Raw genomic sequence first — 13830 nt, 5'->3', positions numbered from 1 at the left:
TAATTTAAAAACGGCTAACTTGACAAGAAAACGGGTGGCTTTTTCTGAATAGGCGTTAAATTTTAATTATACTGTGTGATTTTCATTGAATTCCAAGAGATGTCATTTTTGACCGATTTTGACAAAAGTGGTAAGGCTATAGCCTTTGCACTTTTTCAATTTTGGCCAAATTTTAAATTTCGTTTAAAATACATAGTTTCGATTCAGAATTGTATGCTTATTACGGAAATCAAATTTATTTTCCTATTGGCCTTATGATTTTTTAATTAAACGTAAAAAACAAAAAAATAAGAAAAGTCGGGCTTATTATTTAGTCGGGCTTAAAATATTTTTCTTCAAAAACTGACACTCATCGGAATTGGTTGAATATCACAGGATATACTAAAAATTGAATGCTGATTCCAGAAAAATTGTTATTTTTTTCATGAAGTTAATCGTTTTTGAAATACACCGAATATTTGACACAATGCTAGCGCGCTAGAACGCTACAGCGCTAGGGCGAAGCAGCAGAAGTATTCGGTGTATTTCCAAAATTTTAACTTAATTAAACTTTAATTTTAGACTTAATGAAAAAAATAACAATAAGATCTAAATTTTTGCTTTAAACAAAATTTTTTTTATTAAACAAAATTTTAGACTTAATGAAAAAAATAACAATAAGATCTAAATTTTTGCGAAAAATGAAAAAGTGGAAGCACTTTAACCAGACTTAACACTAGATGTCGCCGAGAAAGATCGGAAAAATGATCGGCAAAATTCGATCGGCAACCCGATCAATCTCAAATGATCGGATCGCCGATCAAGATAAAAAAAAAAATCGATCGTAGCGGCAAGTCTGAAAGGAGTATTTAAAATCGCGATCAACGCCCCACATAGATTTTCATGCCAACTGCATTTATATTCAACAAATCACGCTACATACGTACATCGCAATATTATATAGTTACATAGTTACTAATCGTATACTTAAGCAAGTCACGCAGTTTTTTCTTATCAAAAGGGAACATGTGTCAACTTGCGAGCCGGGAAACGGAACCCATTAGTGGCGTCGTAGGCTGCTCTGCTTCTGGAGTTTGTAGCGTCGGAGACATCTCGTAGAGGGCCAAAGTGATTCGTCCGGGCTATTAGTTGGCCGGCGGCCGCAGTCTCGCTCGATAGGCGCGCTGTGTCAATATTGGACACAAGCGCGCATTCAGCCGAGGCGGCGGCGGGAACAGGAAATTGGACAGGCCGCTGGTGAAGAGACCATTTTGTCGAGGAAATAGCGCGACCACTGGCTGTTGCCGACGCTCTTTCGATTCTCTATTTATAAAGGATATACGAAATAGGACATGAGCGACTCAATATTGAAGCTATTGATGACGTCGCCGCTGTGTCCACTATACCATACCACTAGATACGTATATATATATATGGGCCATACAAATTGCTGGCTTGTCGATCGCTTGTTGGCGATGAATCGTCCGCTCTACTCATTACGTAGCGTGTTGAACAACATCCTGATATTGAATAGACATCGGCGACGTAGAGACCAGCAACAGTCTCTCCCCTCTTTTGTTACATGTATCCTGTATACACTCTTTAGTTGTGTGTGCGTCAATAGCAACTGCCACTGATGGCCATGATGGACACACGTACTCTCTTTCTGTCTGGTTATTAAATGGACAGGACGATGCTAATACAACTGAATGATCGCTGCCTTGAGCTGTCTAGTGTATTGGGTTCGCGCATTGTTATCGTGGTCGTCTAGTTTCTACAAGTACACGTCCCAAGGCTGCTACTTGTATAGCGATGAGAAATTAATTTGTTTAGCACCTCCTCCAGCCATCGAGTAGCTATTCGTGTTGCCTAGGCAACCAGCCACATCGTCATGAGGTGCTGGAGGATAGAAATGATGAGAGTTGCTCCGGATTTTGACTGCACCCATCCATCGCCAGGAAAGCTAATGTAAAAAAAAAAGGGCGTGTTCATTGTAAACATGAATCACCTTGTCCTGAAATCAACAGCAGTTGACTACTTATATATTCAAATGAGGGCAGTATAGCCACCGGATTTGGTTAGCGTTATGAACCGTTAACAAACGGCGCAAAAGTTTGAACGTGTTTTTGTTGGTAGTCGTCGCTTGTGTGCCCTACTTTCCGGTAATTGCGCTGTTCGCTTGGGGTCTTATGCTCTGACTAGCGACCGTCCTGACCATCACCGTATATGTATAGGGAAAAAAAATTAAGACACCATGTTTAAAGAATTATGCTAGTATCGAAATTGAATGGGCGATATTCTTTTTCGTGGAGAGCAGAGCGTAATCGTTCAATAGAACGCGAGATGTAGTCGGCATGCACAATAAGATCGAGAGGGGTCTTTAAATGAGAATAGTGCTTGACACCTTCTGGATGCAACGCGAATACTATTAAAGTTAAAGTGCGTAATTATACAGTTTGCACATCTCATTATGGACCATCCATATGTGGTATCGGTATTGACTTGAAAAAACCAGTCGGTTCAAGCTAAACGTACATAGGCCAAAGCTGCTGATCAATTATAAAATTACAACTCCACAATGCGCTTCGGAATAGTAGTATAGAACTTCCACTTGCGTATTGAAGTAAATTAAAAATTAAAAATGGAATGTCGAGCTGCCTTGTTAAAGTAACACGTATAGTACATCACTTAGACCTCAATGTGCCTGCATAGAAACGCGGACATGAGAAGTAACAATTCACATGCGGTTCTATTGATGGTGAGGTATTAAAGCGAGATGAGAGGATGAACTCAAGTATTTTACTGTACGCTTCAATCGGCAACAATACCCGCGTGTCAGTATCTCTTCTGTGAGTTTAGGCCTACACAACCGTGTTTTTGTTACATAAAAAAAATTGGGATATGAGAGATTTTCTATACACTCCTATAACCGATAGATTCTTCTCTTCTTCAATTGTATTTCTTATACACATAGGCCTGCAGCTCGTTGTTATAGACTGGCAGAAGTGAACACTGTTATTACATACTGACACTCGTATTATTTCTTTTTTTTTACCCTTGGATCCGCTCCATTCTGTTTCGTTTCCACAACAGGGTGCGTTCCAGTTATTCTCATCGACTCACATCACCCTCACGTATGTATGTGGGGTGAAGTAGGAATGTCTATTATGCTAAAGAATGATACACGCATAGACGGAAATACGAAGCCTAAAGGCGTCATACAAAACGAAGAAGAGAGAAAATAATTCGGTCCAAATTATTTCTTCACATGTTGCCACTTTTTGTATACAGTTGTACAGTAAAGCGATTATTGGATGAGAGAAAGCTAGACAGGTCGATTGCCTACTGCGGCAATTGATGTGTTACGTCACACATCCTATATTTAAACTGTCATGCAAAGTAATATAAAATTATAGTCCTCTCTCTATATATAGTCTCGTGTTATACGAGAAGCCAACAAGGCGAAAAGCGATGCAACCGTGTTGGCACGCACACTCACCGTATGTTATACGTAGCGATATCTATAAAAATAAACACGAAAATAGACGAACCCAACCAAATCCCAATTTTAGTTTTTTTTCGTGTAATAAAAGTTTGATCTATGCCTCATGTTTTCGACGTATTATGGAATGGCGCGTGCGCTTTGGTCGTGAAAAAAAAAAAAGGATAAGATGGAGCCGAAAAGATAATGGATAATAGAAAGAGAGAAGCGACTGTGAGGCGTGTGAGGGGAAAAGAAGAAAATAAAAGAAAAAAAAGCGAAAAATTCTATACAGTGTTTCTAAAAAAGAAAAAGGGTGCGCAGTGCAGGCCTGACTGCCCAACGTACATATCAAGTCGGCGGGATCGGAATGATACCATTGGTCCACAAGTTTCTTTTCTCACACACCCCACACAACCTCCCCTCCGGTTTATTTTAGTATTTTTTTTTATTTTTTTTATACTTGTGTCTACGCGCTGACGACGAGCGACGATGATATACAGAGAGAGGGAGGAGGGGTGCTGTGGCACAGCTCGTATCGTTGGCATCATCATAGTCTAGGTAGTAGAAGTAGCAGGCAGCTATAAAGAAAGGGAGTCGAAGAGAGAGAAACGAGAGAGAGAGAGAAAGAGAGAGAGAGAATAGAACGCAATGAGATCCCTCCCCCATGCCATGCAGGCTGAGCCAATGAGAAGCCTCCGAGTAGGACAATGGCCGCCATTGACTCCGTCGTGTCTCTCTAAGCTATCGATATAGTCATGATACCAACTAGCTCCGCCCTCAGTTCCTCGACTTGTATCGCTTTCCCTGGTGGGCGAGGGAGGAGCTGCTGCTTCTCTCTTTCTCTGTGCCTGTGAGTGTGTGTGTGTGTGTGTGTGTGCCCTTCATGGATTCCCTCCTCGATGGCTTTATGGGTTCTCATCCATTCTCATCCTCTCTCTCCTTTCTCACTCTTTTATCCTCCTTCTTCTTCTTCTAGACTCTTTTACATCCCATCAGGCCATCAAAACTAGGGAGCGAGAAGGAGGATCGCCCGGTCTCACTTACACCCCGACGGTCGTTCCATCCACACCTGTGAGTGCTGCGCTGTGCCGTCTCTTTATATTTCCATCCTATCTCTCACCGTGAATTCTCCGTGTGTCTTAATTCATTTTGTTATGTGAACTCGAGTTTTGAAAAATTTCGCCTGCTTTCTTTTCATTCATTCTGTTGCGAAAAAAAGCGGAAAATTTCAAATCAACATCCGTTGAGGAAATAGGTTTCATTTTGTTGGCCTACACGACATTTTTTTTTAAATCCATCACATAACAGAGGAAAAACAACACAAAAGTGTCTTGACGAGTGTGAACGACGAGTCATGGCTCTGGCGGCCGGTTCGTCAGCAACAGCTACAACGGCCGGTTCGAGGAGCTCAGCGGCAACACCGCCGGATCAGCCAACTTTCCCACTGATGCCGACTCCACTTTTCCCCGGAGCCGGAGGTGGAGGCCCGGGAGGTCCGGGAGGCCTCATTCCGCCACCACCGGCACTTCCGACGCTCAACTTCAGCGTCAGTCAAGTGGCAACCGTTTGCGAAACACTCGAAGAGAGTGGTGACATTGAGCGTCTTGGCCGGTTTCTGTGGTCGCTGCCCGTCGCCCATCCCAACATTGGCGAACTGAACAAGTCCGAAGCCGTTTTGCGTGCCCGGGCCTTGGTCGCTTACCATATGGGCAACTATCGCGAACTCTACCACATCGTCGAGTCTCATCGGTTCACCAAAGATTCGCACGGCAAGTTGCAGGCTATGTGGCTGGAAGCGCACTATCTGGAAGCAGAAAAGTTGCGCGGCAGGCCCCTCGGTCCCGTCGACAAGTACCGCGTTCGCAAGAAGTTCCCGTTGCCTCGCACCATTTGGGACGGCGAGCAGAAAACGCACTGCTTCAAGGAGCGCACCAGAAGTTTATTGCGCGAGTGGTATCTGCAGGATCCTTACCCGAATCCGACCAAGAAACGAGAATTGGCCCAGGCGACGGGACTGACACCAACCCAAGTCGGCAACTGGTTCAAAAATCGAAGACAGAGAGATCGAGCTGCCGCCGCTAAAAATCGGTCAGTTGCATTTTTTAAAATTACGATTTCATCTGTCATAGTTTCTTAATTATTGGAATGTGTCGATGTGTGTAAGTTATATAGGCCTATTTACGAGGACGCTTTGTACAATCAGAAGGGCCCAAAATATTAGTGCTTAGTTTCGGCGATTTTGATTGAAGAGCGGAGATTTGTGTCTTTATTATTGTTTCATGTACGTTTTTTTTTTTTTTTAAAGGATGTATACTGTACGAGTAGAATAGTGGGGGAGGGTTGGTAGTAGTTTTACAAGGCTCAATTACATCGTTTTCCAGCTGTGTAAAGGGGGTAGACAAAGGAAAAGATTAGGGATGAAACGACGATAAGTAATTGGAACGCACCGTCGGGTGGCCAACTCTCAATTACCCATTCATTACAAGACCCACTTCCGACCCCAAGTACTTTACTTTATCGCCGTCAACAATAACAAAAGAAAAGAAGAAAAGCCAAGAACGAGGAAGAAAAGAAAAAAAAAACTGTGAAAAGACGATTTGAGGGGTAAAAAAAAAAAATAAGGGTGTGGGATGAAGAGGCTAGGGTGTAAAAATGAACTTGTTCTATTTGACTGCTGCTGTTGTGCGATTATCAATGTTGAGCGATATCCAAGGTATATCTCTCAACTACCTGGACGAACTAATTAAGACCTTAACACAGTAGGCGCACAGGTAGACGGTCGACTAGAGGAACAATAGGTTGTGGCGTATATATTTATAGGCCTCTTGTGTGTAGCCTCCCATTCATTCAGATCATTCAGCACACGAGTAAAAAAACACTAGATGTACAGTACCTTTGGCGAACGCTTGATCTGGTGTCTACATATACAGGATAGATCCACACAGGATAAAGAAAGAGAGCGAGAGAAAAGAGGCGTGTTTCTTTTCCTTTCAGAACCCATAAGATGGACATTTTCTGGTTAAAAAAAGAAAGAAAAGGGAAAATAAGTCATCAACTGTCAGCTAATTGCTGCTTCTACCCGGTCGGGGAGCTGTCAGATTTGCCACGTTTTACCACCACTTTTTTTTTCTTCATCTTTATGCACATGCATGGGGCTTATAGAGTAGAGCTTTCGTTGGATGTCTACATTGTACATACACACACACACCATACACACACACACACAGGGACACGATATGAAAAGAAAAGGATGACGAAGGTTGGGGTGTACGTCAGGGCTAAAGCCTTCTGTACTATTGTATGTGGTCGTTTGCTCGACGCACGCTCCTTCTGCTGCTGCTACATATTGGAAAACGGTTCTATATTTAGTGCGGCCCTCCTGCTGATTGTCATCATCGTGCCCTCCCCTTCACACGTATGTATCAGCTCCGTAGGGCCTGTACTATTTAGACGGAACGACAGCATCAATTCAATTCGGTTGAAGGGGCTGACTGTGGTCGATTCTTTTTCATTTTTCTCTTCCCAGTAGCAGCAGATCATCTTTTTGGGGGGGGCAGATCAGTTATTCGTATCTTGTGTTGCGTCTATAGAAATGCAGCCTAGTTAGGGTTCAAACGCTATGTGTTTAGATATAATAAAAGATATGGGATTTTCACACCCTTCTGGGTAGATACAGACAAACACGATTGACATATTTACTAGAATTTTATTGACATGAAAACGCGTAAAGAAAAATGTCTGTACCGATGAAATTCAGTTGGAAAATGATGGACAGTTGGGATGCGTATGGTACAGTTCGTTTCGAAACATGCTAGGCCTATGAAGAGTGCATCAGTTTAACAGTTAATTAAAACATGTGTATTGAGAAAGTTAAACAGTTTAAATTTTCCATTTTCCTGCGTTTTCACTACATTTCTTAAAAAATAGGAAATGTTCACCGTGAAAACCTCAAACGCATTAATAATATACCACATCGTTCTGTTTAAAAAAAAAAAATCGAATTAAACAAATCCAGGAAGTCGTTACAGTATAGAACACGTATAAAGGAAAGGGACTCATTTATCTTACGTGGAAGCACGAGCGCTTTCCCGATCATTTGTAATCGTTATCAACATTAGGAATGTCATATACTGTTACAGACATCTAGCACAAACTGCAAACTATACGTGGGAAATAATTCCAACGGACTATAACAGGAGCTGCCGTCCAACGCACGGCATGCATATAGACACGAACGTACATACATAGGAAGCTCCTGCTTTAGGTCTGCCTTAATGATGTTGACACTTGATTGGTTGCTCAGTCTTGATTGGAACTGAGGCATTATTAGTCAAACTGTGTGTTAACACACAGCGATGCACACAGTTCCCAGTGACTGCCTGCTGGTGCTACGACGATGTTTTTGTCTTCCGAGTGCATCTGCTGTCTGATTCGAATCATCAACTCGATTGCATCAAACACCTGGCAAACGGCGATGCACTGAATGACAACAGTTTTCATATTTCCGTATCGCCAACATCGAAATCATTCGCCTGGAACCTCATTGGAAAGATATCATCACATATATCCTTCTGCTCCTAGCCTTTCTAGCTTATGTGTATAAATAACTGTTGATTGGTCTGTGTGTGTGTGTGTGTGTGTGCCCCATTTGAGATACTTTGTATGTATTTAGGGCTGTATATCTTCCAGCAGAACGAGCTCATTGTTATCAAAGAGTAGCAGCACCTTTTTTTTTCCCTTTTATCTTTGACTGTGTTTTCTTTAGTTGAGAATAACAAAAGCAATCACCAATGGGGGGTCCGAAAAGATTGTCAAAAAAAAAAAAAAAAGAGGAGAGATTTCCTTTTATTTTATCCACTGTGAGGGGATTTTTAGTTCCGAAAAAAATAAACTGAGATGGATACCATCCGGGCGGAAGTGATAAGATTCCATGCTGGGTTCAGAGAGGCGATCAAGCGCTGTGTTATTGAGACACACGCACACACAAGTTTATACAGCGAGAAATAATGTGTGCTGAAGAAGAAAATGTTGAATGATATACATATACAGTACGTCGGTGGAATTCTTTGTAACAGTCAAGTTGACACAGAGAACCTCGCATCACACAATATAGCGCTTTGATATACATATAATGCAGATTGCGAGGCCCTTAATACAATTGATATAGCGTCTAACGTGCTTGTTTGAAAGCGATGACCGTGCACAAACACTCGGATGGAGCGCTCGATTTTATTATTATTTTTGAAATACAATTTCATGCGCATGTATTCTATGCGCGCGTATAAAGTATATACAGATTTTTGCTGCGATTGAGGACGATCATTGGAGCGGAATTTCTAATCCTGGCCGTGCCGGAAGCCAATCCGCTTGGCACGTATCTTTTACAATGCGTCCGATGTGCTGCTTATAATCTATAACGAAAAGAGAAAAAAAAAAAAACCAGCACCAGGAATGCTATTATGTACATATCCTGCCGCACTCTGTGTATATCTAGGCCTTTTCTTCTTGTATATCCTATTTTTCTTTCGTGCTGTATAAATAAGCGCCGTGCTTAAAAATACTTGCGTAGGCTGGTAAATACCACAGACCCGCTATTTCAAATCCATTCTAAAATGATGCTGAAGAGATTATGTGGCGCTGATTATCCGATCAGACATTCAATTCAATATTTTAAAAATAACAGCGTTCAATTGCAGGCCTAAATTGGGTTAATCTTAATGCTGTTTATTTAAAGTGAGAAGATTGAACTACTGCGGGATTCTTCGAACAATTGAAACATTCAAGAAATGAAGTTGAAACGTGTCAAATTAATTCGTTTGTGTTTAATGATCACAGGCGAATGGGAGGTCATGGAGGCCATCACAACAGCTGCAATTATTCGTCGGGATCTTCGGCGGGAGGTGGACCGACTAGCAACAAACGCCATCGGCCCGATCACAGTCCGAACGGAAACGATTCCGATGACGATGTCGATCTGTTGATGGACGACGCCAACGGTTCGGGACCGCTCAGTCCCGGCGCTGAATCGCTTATCGATTCAGACAATTCGAGCATCTCGCTGACAGGTCCTCCGTCTCCCGTCGGAGACATAACATCCGCCGGGCCACTCGGATCGACCGGCAACGACGCTGCCTCTATCCTCAAGTCGAGCATCGGCGGAGGCATCGGTGCAAATGGCCAGCCGTCGAACCCTTTGACTATGTCGACTGGTGGCCTACTATCCGATTCCATTCATCATCATTCTCGGGATCGGGAACAACATCACGCGGCCGCCATGGCCTTGTCTTCGGCCGGCCTGATGGCACCCGCACCGCCATCTCATCACCATCATCACCATCCATCGGCTTTCTCCTTTGGACATCATCCGCATCACCATCCCTCTTTCGGTAAGATGACCCATTTAAATTGACTGTTTAAAAAAATTCAAATAAAATCAAGTTCGGTGGTTTAAAATTGTTTTTTAAATGACAAAATAGGTGCGAATTCATTGATGGCTGCAGCGGCTGGTCTACATTTCAATCTAGCGGCTTCGTTGGGCAATGCACCGTTGACTCCGTTCGGTGCTTTCGGAAGCCTATCGAACCCATTCGCAGCTGCCGTGGCTCCGTTCGGTTCGCGATTCAACGGTGGCAACAACCGACCCAACGGTTCGAGTGGTAAACCACCGACCTCGTTCGACATGTCGCTAGCCGAGACGTTGGGTCATCATCATCACGCGGCAGCTATGGCTGCGGCAGCGGCCGCAGCCGAACTGGCGGCCTACCATCACGCCGCTCAGCAACATCAACAACAGCAGCAACAACAGCATCAGCAACATCAACAGGCGACGACGCAAACGACGACCATCGTCAGCCCAACAATCGAGCCGCTAAAATTGAAAAGCGATCTCATCATCACGAGCAACAAGTCGAATCATAGCGGCGGCAGCAGCCGCAGCAGTAGGAGTAGCAACAGCAGCCGACATAGTGAACGATCGACGCCACCGACGCCTCCCACACCACCGCAGAAGACGTCCATCCGTCACCAGCACGAAATCGTGGCCGAAACTGGCACTCAAGCGAGCTAATTTGAAACCCGAGTCATCATAGAGGGCCTGTCAATGGCATTGAATTTGTTTAAGGGTCCTCTTCGTTAGTTTTGACCCACGTCAAATTGAAAAGGGGAAAGAGAAAAATTTCGTTTGCGAAATGTTTCCAATGAAAAATGTTTTTGTTTTTTATCTCGGCTGTTGTATTATTAGAACTGCTGCATTTCCTTTTTTTTTTTTTTTTTGCCTATACAGTATATCTTTGCATCATTTTAAAATTCCGTGTATTATAAAAAAATTGATGGCTTTTTCCTGTTTTCTCCCCCCCCCTCCCCGTCTAATACTCGAATGTTTTTAACAGTTGATGCCAGCTCTTGGTTGGCGTTGTGTTCGATGAGCTTTGTACATGACACATGGACATATACTTACATGGACAATATGATTTTCTATTCCCCTTCCTTATTCCCATTTTTGGTTTTTGTTTTTAAAATTAGCGCGTGCTGTGTGAGTGTGTGATTGTGTTTTGATTTTTTTTATTTCATTGGACGTTGTTTATCTTATCAATCGTCCTGTTCTGATTTATATATATATTATATTATACTATATAACTGGATGGTGTATTATTTGTCTAATCATTTTCTTCAGTTCCTCATCCCGTTTCGTGACGATTGAAACCTTTTTGAATTGAGAAAAAAAAAGACAAACGATAAAAAAAAAACAAAAAAACGTTGATATATGAAATCCCAATTTGATTGGTACGTGTGTGCGAGTGATGTTTGCCTCTTCACGATTGAACCCCTTATTATATACGTAATAATAATTGATATACTGTTGTTGTCCTCGATATACCCCCCGGGTTTGGCTTTACAACCTTTGACTAGAATATTCATCGAAATCTATTGGTTCAAATCGGCTTTGAAACGGGCTCTTATACAATTGCAGGTGGTTGGCTTCGGGGCGAAAGTTTGTTGGCACCTATCAAACCCATACGTAAACAGGGCAGTTATTATTATTTTTTTTTCTACAATAATTCCCGTTTAAAAAAAAAAAAAAAATCTTTTGTCAGCAAATGTGAGATTCCTTTTGTGGCTTGTTTTGCCCATAAATGGGACGTGTGTTAGCAGAGAAAATATCCAGTCCAATAATAGCTGAACCCAAAATGCCCAATGAATCACCAATTTCATTTTCATAATCATTTTCGGTTGATTCCCTTTTTGTTTTCTTTTTTTAAATCGGAAGAGGTTCGGTTTGTTTTCTACCAATCCCGAATGTCGTTGATTTTCACGCATGTTCATCATTTATTCATAGTCACGCGCACGTTTCAATGTCTTTTTCCAGAATATTATACAATTATGCCCGATATTATTGCTATGTTCAACTTGTCTTTCTGTTTGAATCGTGACGATCGCGAATCGAGATTGTTCAACGTTTTGTTAGTGAACACGCGATTCGATGACACGTTACACGCAACCACACACACACATCACGAAACAACAACAATAAAAGACGATCATCTAAAAAGAGAGTTTGCAATAAACCTTATAATACAAAAAAAAAAATAATAATAATTCAAAAAGCAAGTTTAAATTTCCGAGTGTCTTCTGTTCTACACCACGACACACGCGCAAAATCAATGGATTTATTTAAATTCGATATGAAACATGGTGGGTGGTTGTCAAACAAACAGTTGCGGGATGCATAAGCCTGGTGCGCATACAAAACACGGCCAACGTATATTAGTTGTGTGTGCTCAACAGATCTTGCCCAATTTCGTTCGTCTATGTACTTTCGCTTAATGCAATTCATATTTCTCTCTTTCTTTTTTTTAAAATATATATTTTGGCATAGGTCGCATGTGTACATGGTCGGTTATTTGGTATACATAGAGAGAAGGGGGGGGCAACGTTTTGTTAATCTATAAAAATCGGATCTATTGGGGTGGAAGTATTTGACGATGTAATTGAGGGGGTGGGGGGTTTATTTTCTGTTGCAACGATCGACTGTTGCGGCATCGCTCTCTGTAGACATATGATTACCGAGTCCCGCAGCAGTATGCACGCGTCAACGGTTCGATATGAATTTGATTATGCAAGTTCTTTTAGTTTTTTATTTTTGGCTGTTACACACGCACGCGTCCTCCGTTGAATATAATCTTAACCCAATGAATTCAATGTAGCTGTCGCCTCTCTTTTTTTTTTTTTCTTATTCCTTCATTTTTTTATTATTATTAAAAAAAGAGGCAAATTTATTCTGAATGTACGTGGATGCTTTCGAATATGTTGGCTTTCCCTTGTTCACTGGTTACACACACACAGAAAAAAAAAGCGAACTGCTTTAGTGATTGGCTGCGGTGGTTAACGTGGCAACAATCAGTTTATAGCGTGGAGGAAGGACGACCGCAAGAACGAAAAAAAAAAAAAATAAATAAATAAGTTAACGTGGTGGAGAAGATGGAGCTTCGTCGACGCCAACAGAATAGCCAATGAAGTCCGTAGAGATATAGAAGAAAGAAAAAAAAATGTAGCCCTTTTTTTTTTTGTTATAGTCAATATCTTATAGGTTTATATAGAGAAAGACGGAAGGCCCTTTTTTTTGTTTAGTGGATGCAAATAAGATGTCGAGCAGATTTGGCGTTGAACTTGAATGGCATAAGACAGAGGACGTCCTCCTCTACTTTAGCTGTTGGCAGTGATGCATGTATCCATATTAATACAAATCTGGCCTCCTAAAAATAAGAATAAGAAATGAGATGAGTCGAAAGGAAAGAAAAAAAAAGCTGTTGCGAGCGTTTCCCTTTTTTTTCTTCTTTATTTTGATCCAATCGCGAGGTCCCCACCATCGGCACCACCACCACCTCCCGTGTTATATAAATACTTGTAATCATAACCATAATAGAGATAGAGGGGAATGATTTAAGAGGATTTTAACATCCTCTTCTGGCACCAAGACTTGCCATGTATATACAACATACCTCCTCTCTCTCTCTCTCTCTCTCTCTCTCTCTCTCTCTCTTATATCCATCGCTTCCCTATTTTCTTTCTTCTTCTATTTCGTTATGGTATACACATATAGACGTGCCTCTGGATGGGTTGCTGATGTACAGGCTTCCAATAATGAAAAAGAGCCCCAGAGCAAAAAGGCTCCTCTTACCATTCCGACAAGTCTCTGTTCCAAAACACTGAAAATGCCTGTTCGTTTTTATAAGAATCTAAATGTTGATGAAACTCCATCTTTTTTTTTGTTGTTGTTGTTGTTACAGAAGAGGGGCATTGCAGTGAGCCCTCGTCCTCGTGAATTATGAAACACAGACAGAAGCGGATTATTTTGATTCGAATATTTA

At 41.8% G+C, this 13830-nt stretch overlaps 1 protein-coding gene across 1 annotated transcript; it reads left to right on the top strand.

Moving 5' to 3' along the window:
• The first annotated feature begins 4532 nt into the window (after positions 1-4532).
• On the top strand, positions 4533-11987 carry LOC130690114 (homeobox protein SIX4-like). Its single transcript, XM_057513093.2, has 3 exons — positions 4533-5551; positions 9299-9849; positions 9940-11987. The coding sequence occupies exons 1-3, from the start codon at positions 4818-4820 to the stop codon at positions 10527-10529; spliced, it is 1875 nt and encodes a 624-aa protein (XP_057369076.1). The 5' UTR covers positions 4533-4817; the 3' UTR covers positions 10530-11987.
• Positions 11988-13830: the final 1843 nt, after the last annotated feature.

Source organism: Daphnia carinata, chromosome 6 (genome assembly GCF_022539665.2).
Source record: "Daphnia carinata strain CSIRO-1 chromosome 6, CSIRO_AGI_Dcar_HiC_V3, whole genome shotgun sequence".
In the NCBI taxonomy this organism is placed as follows: domain Eukaryota; kingdom Metazoa; phylum Arthropoda; class Branchiopoda; order Diplostraca; family Daphniidae; genus Daphnia; species Daphnia carinata.
Note: the sequence above shows the minus strand (reverse complement) of the source record. Positions and strands in the feature narration are given on the sequence as shown.

Coding starts and splice junctions, on each gene's coding strand:
- LOC130690114 (XM_057513093.2), top strand. CDS start 4,818: ATGGCTCTGGCGGCCGGTTCGTCAGCAACAGCTACAACGGCCGGTTCG. Junction 5,552..9,298: donor GCTGCCGCCGCTAAAAATCG/GTCAGTTGCATT, acceptor TAATGATCACAG/GCGAATGGGAGGTCATGGAG. Junction 9,850..9,939: donor GCATCACCATCCCTCTTTCG/GTAAGATGACCC, acceptor ATGACAAAATAG/GTGCGAATTCATTGATGGCT.